General features: G+C 58.5%; 1 protein-coding gene across 1 annotated transcript; it reads right to left on the bottom strand.

The window, feature by feature from the left end:
• Positions 1-9,947: 9,947 nt before the first annotated feature.
• FOXL3 (forkhead box L3) lies at positions 9,948-11,998 on the bottom strand. The gene is made up of 3 exons (XM_059415909.1): positions 11,674-11,998; positions 11,128-11,296; positions 9,948-10,853 (listed from the first exon to the last, which is right to left on the bottom strand). Exons 1-3 carry the CDS (start codon positions 11,778-11,780, stop codon positions 10,461-10,463), a joined length of 669 nt encoding a protein of 222 aa, XP_059271892.1. The 5' UTR covers positions 11,781-11,998; the 3' UTR covers positions 9,948-10,460.
• Between the last annotated feature and the right edge of the window lie 1,390 nt (positions 11,999-13,388).

Raw genomic sequence — 13,388 nt, 5'->3', positions numbered from 1 at the left:
ACATTTCCCTTGATTTATGTACTAACCTTTCCATCCAGCCATGGTTGCACTGATTGCTTTCCCCAGCTGCGTGGCGGCGGCTCCTCCGGGAGCTTCTCAGGGCTTGGGGGCTCCCTGAGCGGGCTCACGGCGGGAACCCTTGGCGAGACCTCAGCCGCCACCTGCCCGGGGAAGAGACGTTCCCACAAGGTCTGGGCCCAAACAGGTGCCACTGCCAGCCGGGGCGGGGGGGTCTGCAGCTGGACTTGCATAGGTGGCCTGAGCCAGACTCGGTGCAGCAAGTGCCTCAGAGGGCACCCGGGGGCGGGGAGGGTGGGCAGGGAGTGCGAGTTCAAGAGCACCAGAGAGTCAGGACTGTCTCAGCTCAGACATGGGGCTGGAGGGGCAGGAGGCTGAGCTGGGTGGAGGGTGGAGAGCTGCCAATGTGTGGGGACACACAGGACGCAGTGCCCAGTTCCCTGCCCCCGCCTCCTCCCCCCGACCCCCCGGCTGTGCCTGTCCCAGCAGGCCCCTGCTGGGCTGGTTCTGAGCCACTGCCCCCCCCCCCCCCCCCCCCCCCCCGTTCTGGCCCTGCCCCTCCCAGCTGGCTGCCGGGATCCATATGGTCCTGACCTCAGCAGCAGGGTTCTGTCCTGCCCTCTCTGGGACAGAAGGTGTGGGAGCGTTGTTTGGGCCTCTCCCTGGAGTTGGGAGTCTGCAGACCAAGCCCCCAGCCTGGGGCGGGCCACATGGGGGCCTTGACTACCTGCCTGTGTGCCCTCTCACAACTGCCCCAGCAGCAGAGAGACCCACACTATAGTTCCCAAACTCTGATGCATCAGAAGGTGTATGAGAATATGGATTCCAGGGGCGCCTGGGGTGGGGGCTCAGCCCTTAAGCTTCTGCCTTCGGCTCAGGTCATGATCCCAGGGTCCTGGGATCGAGCCCCGCATCAGGCTCCCTGCTCAGTGGGAAGCCTTCTTCTCCCTCTCCCACTCCCTCTGCTTCTGTTCTCTCTCTCGTTGTCTCTCTTTCTGTCAAATAAATAAATAAAATCTTAAAAAAAAAAAAAAAGAATGCAGATTCCAGTGTCGTCCTCAGCTGTGTCATCTCAGGACTTGTAGAAGACCCTGCATTTTTTTCCTAGGGGGTTCAGACCAGGTCCAAACCTGTGGACCAGGTTTCCATGTTGAGCTTGAGCAGGGGGCCTTTAAGCTGTTATGTCTGTTTTACTGGTCATGAGTCCACCATTAGGGATATATTTCTTGGATGAAAGCATTTATCCTCCATTGTGGAACAAACGCCGAAACACTTTTGTATAAACAAGATTCTTTTAGTTGGGAGTCTTAGAACTGTAAGTCATACTGCCTTGAGCTCAGTGGAGTAGTACTGGCATAGGTAACTGGAAAGTAATGGCTTCAGGCATGGCTGGATCTAGGTGTTATTGTACTTTCAAGAATCTGTCTCTCCCCACCTTTTGGGTCTATGTCTGGCTGTGCTACTTATTCTCCAATAGGCTTTTCTTAGGCAGTAGCAAGATGGCTACCTACAGTCCCAAATTTCCATTCCACCAGCCAGAGAGTGCTCTTTTCCCCCTGTTCCAGTGGAGGCCCTGGGGCTGGGGTTTATTCAGTTGTTTGGGGGTCACGTGACCCTCCCTGACCCAGTGTCTGTGGCCAAGGGCAAGGAGTAATCTGACTGGGGAGGTTTGAATCCTTTCAGGGATGAGGGTTATGCCAGGTGGCCCTGGGTGGGAGGGTCTGTCCTCAAGGGAACAATTGGGTGGGGACAGCTGCAGCCACTGATCCCATGTGATTTCCTGGGCAAAAAGACACTATTCCATTGCGGGTGGGGGCTCCTCTGGTTGTTCTTATGCTGGCTTCAGTGGGGGAAGGTCCCGTGCCCCTCGGTCTGCTCCTCTTACTGAAGCCCAGGTATTGGGGAAAAGCTCCAGAGGCAAGACCCAGAAAGAACCAACAGGATGTGAAGGCTCCAACCCAGGGTAGTCCAGAAGCATCTCCTAAACCCACAGACACGTCCAGCCAACCCTTGTCTCATTGACTGTGATGTGAGACCCACTGAGGGCTGTTGATGGGGACACAGAGCCATGGAGGCCCATCTTTTCTCTTGGCTTCCATCTCTCATCTGTGGAATGGGGATCCATCCCTCACTCCATCATTTTTTTTTTTTTTGCTTCGAGTGCTGTGGATAGTGCCTGGGAGGGTCCCTTGGCTCTAGGACTGGACTGTGGGATCCCTGTGTGCTGACCCTGATGGGGGCGGCAGAAGGTGGAAGGCAGGCATCCTCGGGAGACCAGTCAGTGCCGGACGTGTCCACATCCCATGTTTAGGGCACTGTGCTCCTTCAGCTGGGCCTGGCTCAGACCCCCAGCCCAGCCCAAACTACCACCTACAGGGGCGCAATGACTGCCCTTTGTGCCTGGGGAGCTGGAGGTCTGCCTCTCTGCTTCTCTGGGCTGATGTGAGACACTCTGGCCAGGTTTTTGGACAACATCCGGCCAAGTCAGTGATTCTAAACAGAAAACAGTGGGCAAAAATTGTTGCCAGCTTTTCAGAAACTGCAGACACATGGGGCTTGCTTGTCTCCATGACTGGAACGTCTTGCTCTGTGGGCCCCACTTCCCTTGGAGACAAGGACATATCTGAGATGCACCTACCGGGGTGCCTGCAGGGTGTGGGATTGCCAGAAGTCAGAGGAGCACAGGGGGCGGGGCCAGGGGCAGTGTGGGCTGGGAGCTCCCGCCTCCTCTGCTCCATCATGTCCCTGCCTCTCTGGGGTGGGCGATGCCAGGGACCTTGGGAGCCCACACGACCCTCTCTGAGCCATGTGGTCCCGGCACGTCTGTCCAAGGCCCAGCTCCCACCTCTGTGCCCCCATTAGATGCTGATTATTCCATGGCCACCAACTGAGCCTGGACCAGATAGCCATGTCTGCCCGTGGGCCCCGGGAGCCTGGACAGAGGTGGGGATTTTGCACCATGATTTGAAAGCCAGATAGGTTTTTATGAGGTCATGAAGATGGAAAAGGCATTGTGGGAGCAGCCAGTAGGTCCAGCCAGCAGCGCCCAGTGAGACTCCCGTTTCCTTGCTGATGTGAATGATGTGAGAGTGTGCATTTCACATGCTGTGGGCATGTGTCCATGAGAGTGTGCCTGTTTGCCCATGAGTGTGCATGTGTTCCAGTGCCTGTGAATGTATGTGTCCGTGAGTGTGCAGGTGTGCCAGTGCCTGTGAATGTGTGTGTCTGAGAGAGTGTGCCTGTGTGCCCAAGAGTGTTCACGTGTGTCAGTGCCAGTGAGTGTGTGTGTGTCTGTGAGAGTGTGCCTGTATGCCCATGAGTATGCACGTGTGCAGCACCCGGGAGTGTGTATGTCCATGAGAGTGTGCCTGTTTGACCATGAGTGTGCATGTGTCCATGAGAGTGTGCATGTGTGCCAGTATCTGTGAGTGTGCATGTGTCCAAGAGTGTGTGTCTGTGTGCCCATGAGTGTGCATGTGTCCGTGAGTGTGCATGTGTGCCAGTGCCTGTGAGTGTATGTGTATCTTTGAGTGTGCCAGTGCCCGTGAGTGTGCATGTGTCTATGAGCATGTGCTTGTGTGTCCAAGAGTGTGCACGTGTGTCAGTGCCAGTGAGTGTGTGTGTGTCTGTGAGAGTGTGCCTGTGTGCCCATGAGTATGCACGTGTGCAGCACCCGGGAGTGTGTGTGTGTGTGTGTCCGTGAGAGTGTGCCTGTGTGCCTGTGAGTGTACATGTGTCTGTGAGAGTGTGCCTGTGTGCCCGTGAGCGTGCATGTGTCCGTGAGAGTGTGCCTGTTTGCCCATGAGTGTGCATGTGTCCATGAGAGTGTGCATGTGTCTGTGAGGGTGTGCTTATGTGTCCAAGAGTGTGCACGTGTGTCAGTGCCTGTGAGTGTGCGTGTGTCTGTGAGAGTGTGCCTGTGTGCCCGTGAGCATGCATGTGTCCGTGAGAGTGTGCCTGTGTGCCCATGAGTGTGCACCTGTGCCAGTGTCCGTGATTGTTCCTGTGGATGTGTGCCGGCACCTGTGAATGTGTGTGTGTCTGTGAGAGTGTGCCTGCATGTCCAAGAGCATGCACGTGTGCCAGCACCTGTGAATGTGCATGTGTCTGTGAGAGTGTGCCTGTGTGAGTACATGCAAGCACGATGGCCCTCTCTGCTCTTTCCATCTGTGAATGTCTGGGGTGGGAATCTGAGGCCCCAGATTTACACGTGGCCATGGCTGCTCCAAGATGTGACCTCTCTCTGAGCTCAGGGTCCCCCTTTATCAGGCCAGAGTGTCCTCTGCCCACCCCTCTGAGGATGCTAAGATGGTGACTGTCAGAGGCCACCAAGGAAAGCTCCCCTCCTTCTGCAGGACCTGGCACGGGCACATCTGATGGGTGAATCTCCCTCAGGTGTGGAGATGCACAGGCGGCCAGGCTGCGCATGGGTCCCCGCCCTCACCCAGTACCAGAATTTTCCTTGAGCAGACCTCCCCAGGTCTCGGTGGCTCTGGTTTTTGTCTCATTGCACCTGCTTGCCCTACAGAGACAAAGTGGCTTCTCCTGGACTTCCAGCACCCCTGCTGCACAGGAGCCCTCAGCCTGCACCTGTGTCACCAGGGGAGGCAGCGGGGGGCACCACTGCCCGGGCTCTGTGGTCCACTGGTTTCAGCACAGGCACAGCCCCGCCACCTGCCTCCTCACTGGGGAACAGAACTCCCTGCTCTCTGTCCTGCAGGGTTCCTGTCCCTGGTGGCCAATGGCATCCATGGTCCTTAAGAAGGGGGTCTAGACCAGGAGCCACCAGGGGCCCCAGCTCTAAGGTCATCCATGTTCGCTGAGCGCAGCACGGGGCTCCAACACACAGGGCAGCCCCAGTGGGATGGGGGCGGTGACACAGCTCAAGTCAGGAATGCGTGTGACACGCTGTCTACAACTAGATCCAGAGAGAGCTGGTTTAACTCTCTTCCTCTGGCTCCACACTTGGTGCAGACACCATGGTGTCTGTCAAAGCCAGAAGTCGAGTGACTGAGGGGTGATGGTGGGCGATTCAGGTGCGTCCTGGGCTCACAGGGACCCAGGGACCCAGGGACCAGCAGGTGTGGGCGGGGCACGAGAGACCTCACAGCGGCCGCTGGGAGGTGCAGTGATGAGGTGACAGCTCATCCTCTGTACAGGATGAGTGACTTTCCTGCGGTGACTCAGTGCCCAGTGAAGTTTCATTGGTTCCGACGTTCCCCCTCAATCTCCTTTCCTTCGGAACCAGTGTGACTGCGTGACCGTGCTTCATTATAAATCTAATTCCGCTGTCACAGTTGAGCGAGCTTGCGTCGACGTGGATGGGGTCGGATGTGGCCTAAAGCTGGGGAGACGCGGCCCTGCAGGAGCGCAGGGGCTGGGAGTTTGCAGTCGACTGCGGTGAGGCCTGACGGGCAGCACCTTTCCTTCCAGGAGCCCGTTTCTCTGGGATGGCAGGCGCCCGGCTTGCCTGCACTAGATGGGCTGGGGATTTTTAATGGGACGAAACATTCATTATTGCAAATGTTTATGGGTCGCTAATTTGGCTGAATGCAAAGTCAGGTTCCAGGCGACAGAGAGCCCGGACCCCTTGGTGGCCCAGTTCCCTTCGACCACCAGCCGAGAAGGTGTCCTTCCATCTTCAGCCTGACGTCCTGGCACCTGGGGGGACAGGATGGGCCAAGCACCTGCCTCTGCTCCCATGAGCTCTGGGCAGCCTCTCAGAGCCTCAGTCTCCTCCCCTGTGGAATGGATCTGTGTGTGACCCCCATACCAGCCCTCAGCCGACATGGTGTGCAGCAGGTGCTGGGGTGTGTGTCCGTGTCCTTGGCTGTCACTATAGTAGCCTCTTGTCCAGGGCATGGAGCTGAAGTGCCCCGGGAAGAGGCAGGTGGAGGCAGGTGCCCAGGGAGTGTGGGAAGCCCCGGCCCTGCCCTCTTGCACTTCCCAGAGGGACCCCCAGTGTCACGCTGCTGCCAGGCCAATGACCCTGGGACCCTCTAGACAGACTGTTGACTGGTGCGGTTGGACCCCTGTGACCTGAGGATCCTCAGAACCAGAATAGATATGCTGAGGAAGCTGTACATGGAGGAGGAGAGCCCCCCACAGCATCCCTCCCACCCCGGAGGCTGCAGATGGCCCCATCCCAGCCCACCTGGTGGGGAGACAGGAAGCTGGCAGTGCCCAGGGCAGATGCGAGACCCCAGAGAAGGAGCAGGGGCCCTGGGGGCTGCTTCAGGAAAGGAAGGTGCTCTGAGGACTTGCCCAGCTTGGGGGAGCTGGTTTCTGTGAGGCCCGTCATAGCCCAGCAAGTCAGGCCCTTCCCTGCCTCCCTTGCTGGGCATGGGCTGAGCAGAGAATTGGGGGCAGGTGGCAGACATGAGAGGGGAGACGCAGTCTGCCTCAGCTAAGTCCCCAGGGGTTCTGTGTGGGGCCCATCCTACAGATGAAGAACCTGGGGCTCAGGTGGGCAGATGGCCTGTCCAAGGACACGCACCTGCAAGGCTCCAGCCTGGGGCTGCTCCCTGCCCTGCCTGGGAGGCTGGGACCATGGGCCCAACGACCTCTGAGGTCAATCTGGGGCAGCTGACTGAGGCGTAGAAGATGCCAAGGAGGTCTGGTGCCAAGAGGAGCTCTAGAAGACCCCTCTCAGCTGTGCGCACTGTCCTCTCTGGCATCACCCGCCCAGCCAGGACCCACCCAGCCAGGACCTGTGTCTTGGTTTCCTGAGCACAGGATGGGATGGTTAAGGAAGAGGGGCTTGAGGACAAGAGTAAGAGACACACAGCGTCCAGCATGGAGGCCACATTAACCAAGGTGAAGTGCCCAGAACCCGGGAGGTGATTGTCCTGTAGGAGTTCCATGTGTCAGAAAGGACAGTGACAGACTGAGGCAAATGCAGGAGATGCACTTCAGACCTCAAAGGCTCAAGACATGGTGTTTGTCATGGACTTGGGAACTGGGAGAGTGTTTCCCCCTCCCAGTGCCTTCCTCCAGCCTCAGTGGCCTTCTGCAAGACACCACCCCAACTCCTTCCCCGCTCAGGGGCTCAGCTTACCACCTCCCACCCAGAATGCTCTTTCCTCTTGGCACGTGGGAACCTGCCAGTCCTTAGGGCCTCAACTTGAAGGTGGCCCCCGGAGGGCCCTGTCCAGCCACCCTGTCTGAGCTGGTGGTTGTCCTCCGAGCCACCTGCTCTCTTGGCTTGCTGGGCACAGGCTTCCTTCCCGGCCTCCTGAGGTGTGAGCACTCCAGACACGCTGGGGGGACACAGGCTGGTCCATGATTGCCCCACAGCACCTAGCACAGGGCTCATAGATGTTTGTGGAATGAATGAACACAGAGTCCTAGAACCACTCAGTCAACGAGGGAGGCATTCAAAGAGAAGGGAGGCTTTTTCTCTGCTTCCCCAGGGGCACACCAGGGGCCAAAGGGTAGCTTGATAGGGTGGCTGAGGGAGGCCTCTGTGGGGATATACGGTGATGCCAGACCCCGAGGTCGGATATGCACCGTCCAGAGCTGCTTTGCACTCATAGGCCTGCTCGTGCCCCATCCCAGGGCTGTCTTCCACCTACCCAAACGTGGTCATCACGGGTCTCTGGCTGGGGCTGAGCGCCCAGGCCCGGCCGGCTGCTGTGAGGAGGGCACCCTCCCGCAGAGTCTGGGTGAGGAACGGCTCAGCCTGGGCCCTGGCAACTTCGCTCTGCACGATGGCGGCTTGCACGAGCCTCCCCTAAGTCCCGCACAGCGCCTCCCAGCTTTGTTAATGGAAACGCGGTGATCCGTAACCATGTGGCAGACATCTGCTCGGGGGTAACGCGCGGGTAATGTACATATCGGTGATCAATCAGCGGATTTGCAAGAGAGGCATAAAGTATTTAATTAGACGTGCGCCGGGCGAGTCTGCATGCTGCTGGTATTTGAATAGGTCAGAGCCGGCCCTCACCCCTGCAATGTTGTTTGGTATGAAATGCCACTCACTCAAAAGACTAGAAGACCTGCCTGAGTCGTGGGCTATCACACCCTGGCAAATTGAAAATGTCCCTTTGCTTTTACAAACATGATTGATATCCTTTGCAAAGCAAATGTTAGACCTCCGAGTACCCAGAGCTCGCCTGCCTGGCACCCCTTCGCTCCCCAGCAGCTGTGGTCACCTGGCCCAGACTCTGTACCCAGGGAGGACGTGCTGGTCACCAGGCCCCCTCTTGCCCTCCAAGGCCGGGGCTTCCAAAACCGCCCTCTTTACGACATGGAACTTTCTGTTCCATCAGGCTTGGCTCACCGGAACACAATGCAGGAACACGGCCAGAACCCAAAAGATAAAATGCAAATTGTATTTGCATGATGGGTAGTGGAAAAATAGATCTCCAGCGACTCTGTGTGCCATCTACTTACATATAGCAGTACAACCTGCACTGTACCACCTATGTCTTACCTCCTATCGTGTAAAACAATGCTTTCAACACAACTGGCAAAGGGATGTAAATAACACGGATGCACACAGACATCACAGCTACGACACACACACGCACATACATGCACACGGACACTTGGAGTCTGCATGAGCCACGGCTTGGCGGCCATGTTAGCAGCCCAGCCCCAAAGCCACATGCCTGGGCCGTGGGCCTGGGTCCACCTGCGTGCAGGTCCACATCTGTAAAATGGGGATGAGAAGTAATGTAGCCGTTCACCAGGGCTGGTGTTGCAGCCAAGGAGACAGACCCTGTCTCCCACCTACCCAAACATGGTCATCACGGGTCCCTGGCTGGGGCGGGGCGCCCAGGCCCGGTCAGCTGCTGTGAGGAGGGCACCCTCCCGCAGAGTCTGGGTGAGGAACGGCTCAGCCTGGGCACAGGCAACTTTGCTCTGCTCGATGGCGGTCGGTGAGGGCTCACTGGGGTCGGGCGCTTTCCCAGTAAAGGGTTCTGGAGGCTGGCATTTGCGAAGGAGAGATGTCATCTTTGTTGCAGACTTAGTCCTGCTTTCCAGAGGGCTGTGAGAGGCAGGGCTTGCCTCCCCCCATGAGGCCGACAGGTTGCCCCATTGGCAGGGCCTGGACAGACCAAGAGAGCACTGGTGGGCAGGCGGTGGGCACACTACCACCAGGATTCCTCTCTGGACTCGGGGATCAGGCGTTTCAGCACATCGCTAAGTAACAGCCTTCTCCCCTCTTCTCAAAACAATTACATCAACCCAAGGAGCCTCTCCAGGGTGGCAGTTTCAGGAAAGGTCAGGTTGTCTGAATCAGAAGTGAGCCAGTCTGAGCGAGTCTCTTGGAAGGCTCTGTCTCTACCTCCTGCCCGCCTTCCTTTACCGGCCTGGGTTTGTCAGAGTCCGAGAAAGCACGACCGTGTAATACCCAGTCGAGACAGTCAGCCTCCTCGGGTGTGTTTTTGTTGTTTATAAAATTAGCCAATCATTGTCACCTAGTGGATCAGATTAGGTGTAATCCATACTAATGTTCAAATTAAGTCATGGAAAGCAATTAACGCCGCAAAAATGGGCTGGTGAAAAATGATAAGGTTGGTCAAATAGTTTCACTGTGCATAATGGTGTTTTTTAAAATGCCCGTCTCTGCGCAGTAATTAAATCATTTACATTTCAAATGGAGTGCACCCACCTCCAACGCTGGTGATTGCACACTCCCTAATTGCACACCTCTCCGGGTAGCGGGGATCTATCAGCCGCTGCTACAGAATGTCTGCTTCCCCGGGAAGCCAGCTGGGCTCCGCGTGCCCCAATGTGTGCCTGGCTCAGAGGGACCAAGAAAAGTGTGCTTTGCTCCATGTTGTCCCAAATTTGGACTTTTTCCTCCTCCCTCTCGCTCCTCCCTTCTTCCTGCCTTCTTTCCTCTATAAATAAGTACACAGGATTTCTCAAGCAATCAAATCAAATCGAATGGAATATTCTGCCACAGCACAAGATGCACTTACATGTTTGAGCCCATCATCTGTAACAGGGCCATAGTCAAAAACTTTGGGGCGACGTCCGTGGGCTCAGCTGATACCTGACTTCTCTTTTAGCCCTTTTAGCTCGAGGGAGGATGCCCACCCGCTTCACCAACTGAACACTGACACCCTGGCTCCTTCCCGGGCGTGGCTGTCTATGCAGCAAACTCTCAGATGATGGAGGGGTGAAATGTGCCCCGGATCTAAGCGGACGTGGCCCTGAACCCATGTTCCTAGTCCTCAGAGGAGGGTTATTCAGTGAATCTAGAGCAAACGCTTTAGTCAGGTAGGACCCCATGGGTCTTCTTGCAAAGGGGACTTGGAGCAATGAAGCCAGAAGACTGACCTCCCATCTCTGCAGCACAGGGTGGTTTTCAGCCTGGAGCAGGAGGAGTCTGTGGAAGTTAGTAGGATGTGGCAAAACCTTGCCGCTTGGCTTGAGCGGGGGCTGAAATCCCCTGGAAGACCCCAGGCTGCCTGGATGCCAGCCCTGCCTTATGCTGTCCAAAGGTGGAGGTTCATTTGCTGGGTTCCCGGCTGGGGGTTTCTGCCCTCCTGGGGGCTGCAGGAACATTTGAGCCCCGGGAAAGGGTCGGGTGAAGACAGGATGTAGTCAATGCTGAACTTGATGCCCCTGGGCTCCTCCTTCCGCAAGGCAGCGGGACTGGTGGGGGCAGGGGGCTGGCGGTGGGGGGTTGGCTCAGGCGGCCCCAGAGGCCCCTCCGAGGCCCCTGTGCGCGCCTCCCCCGCCCCCTCGCGCTTGGGGCCACGGCGACGGCGCCTCCGCCGGTAGTTGCCGTTCTCGAAGAGGTCCAGCAGCGACTCGCAGCCACCCGCGAACGTCCAGTAGTTGCCCTTTCCCTTCTCGTGGCCCTCTGTTCGGGGCACCTGCGGGAGAGGGAGGGGCTCCACGAGGGTCTGGCCCCCGGTGCGCGCCGCCCACCCTTCTCCGGCACTGGGCAAGTGCTGGAGAGGTCCCTGTCCTTGCGGTGCATGGCGTTGGTCATGGAGCAAATCGGAGGCACTCCGATTTGCCGAAAACGAACTTTCCAGCAGCTGTTGCTGCAAAACCTGCCCCCACCCCGAATCAGGGAGCCCTTAAGCCCGGGACACTCAGGGGCCTTTCCAGGGAGCAGGGCGGCGGGCTGGGGCCAGGGCTCACCTTGACAAAACAGCTGTTCAGGGACAGGTTGTGGCGGATGGAGTTCTGCCAGGCGCGCTGGTTGGCTCGGTAGTAGGGGAACTTGCGCATGATGAAGTCGTAGATACCGGACAGGGTGACCCTGCCCGAGGGGCTCTGCTGAATGGCCATGGCGATCAGCGCGATGTAGCTGCAAATAGGGGCGCATAGGGCCATGCGGGGCGGAGGAGGGGACACCCCGGAGTCTGGAATCCCCTCCAGCCAGGAGCCCCTCTAGGAGTGCAGGGCTTCTCAGCCCCCAGGGCTCCGTGGTGTGTGGGAGGTGCAGACAGGAAGGGGCTGCTGGGGAGCATGAACCCTGGAGGGCCCCGCTCCCGCTTCTGCTCGGACCCAGGAAGCTCATCTTCACTCTTGGGACTTTGCTGAGGGAACGCGTCTCCTCCTCTGAATCCCCCCACCGCCCCAGCCCCCGCCCCCCAGGGAAGCAAGCCCTCCCTCCATCCCAGGCCAGCCCTTGAGGAGGAGGGTCGCTGGCGGAGAGGCTCTGACCACACGCCCTGAGGTCACCTGTAGGCGGGCCGCGTGAGTCGCTTCTCTTCGTCGGAGCTGCCAGCGGGGTAGTCGTCCGCGTCGTAATTGAAGCAATTGTAGGGATACTGCGAGCTGTCAAACATCTTGGCGCGCCCGGCGCCTGCGGGGGCCGCCGCTGTTGTTGCCGCCGCCTCCGCGCCGCCCGCCAGCCCGCCAGGTCGGTGTGAGGTTTCCCTAGCGTGGGCCGGCAGCGTCTGCACTGCGGGCTGCTCTACCCCCGAACTGGGAACCTGGGCTTCTGGGGTTCCCCCCGCCCGCGCCCACCCCGTTCTCGCATCCAATCCCAGCGCGGGGGAGGCCCCAGCCACTAGTAAAGCGGCTGAGGGGAGCCGAGCGGGTCTCTTGGTGACCCTCTGACCGCCGCGGACCCAGGGAGGAGGGAATGCCGCTCTGGGTGGTCCGACAGGCGGGACGCCACTCCCGCCTCCCGCTCCCGCCAGGGTGCGCGTTGCCGCGCTCCCTGCGCGGGCCCCAGATTTCGAGGCAGAGCAGCTGGGTATACCTCCCACCCCCAGCCCCCGAGCCAGAGCTGGGGCTCCTCCTGGGCTCCCTGGCCTGGCGGATGTTTCCTCGGAGCTCGCGGGTCCGTGCGCCCTGGACGCGCAGGGAGCCACTAGCTTCTCCCGCGCCCTGGATTCCAGAGTGGACCCTAGGGTTGCCAGGCCACAGGCCTGGCCAGGACTGTGGCCTCCTCCACCACCAGGCTCAGCCCCACCTCCTGCCCTGGAGCAGCAGGGTCCAGGCCAGAGAGTTTGGAAACAGTGAGTGTGCTCCCAGGACAGAGAGCTTGGTGCCCCTTGCACTCAGGGGCTCGCTGAGTGAGCAGGCTCCCGAGCCCCTCCTGGGATCTGGAGGAGGCACCCCTCTGTGCAGTGAGAGACAGTGTGGCTGGGTCCCAGGGCCTTGGAGGAAATGCTGGACCCTTTCCCTCTGACCCGCTCTGGTCCAGTGCCAGAAAATTCTGCTTTCAAAGCACGACCTTTAGGTCAGAAATGAGTTATGTTCATCCAGCCAGTTGGCCTCACGAGAGCTTGATGCTGCCCATTGCCGCTGGCGGAGAAGGGTGGACAGGCCTGACTTGGTGCCTCCAGGTTCCCCCAGCACCACCTGGGAGGCCAGTTTCTGCTGACAGTCCGAAGCCCACTGGGCTCAAAGACATTCAGAAGCTCCATGTTGTCCCCTCTGTCATATGCCAAAATCAGATGAGCTGGGCTGTGGGAACATAACACGGTGCAGCCCCCATGGAAAACATTCTCGTGGCTCCTTTAAAAACTAAACAGGTGGCCAGAGTGTTGACCAGCAACTGCCCTCTGGGCCATTTATCCCAGAGAAGCGAAGAAGTGAAGTCACCAGATACCTGCACGCACGCCTTTCTGCTCTCATCCCCAAACTGGATCTTGCCCAGATGCCCTTCCCCAGGGAAATGGCAGAGCCAGCTTCGGTCCCCTCCACGTCGAGGGATACCTCAGTGACGCAAAGCTACCACCCACCGATACCCTGGAAGCCTGGACGGAACTTCCACTGAGGGCAAAAGCCAGCCTCAAAGGGTTACCTACTACATGCTGCCATTTACGGACCTTCTTGAAAAGACAGAATGGTAAAATGCAGAACAGAGGAGCAGTTTCCAGGGTGAGGAGGCGGTCCAGGCAGGAGGGATGGTTGCAGTGGTAACAGGGCAACGTGAGGGGCCC

This window comes from Mustela nigripes, chromosome 11 (genome assembly GCF_022355385.1).
Source record: "Mustela nigripes isolate SB6536 chromosome 11, MUSNIG.SB6536, whole genome shotgun sequence".
Classification (NCBI taxonomy): Eukaryota; Metazoa; Chordata; class Mammalia; order Carnivora; family Mustelidae; genus Mustela; species Mustela nigripes.
Note: the sequence above shows the minus strand (reverse complement) of the source record. Positions and strands in the feature narration are given on the sequence as shown.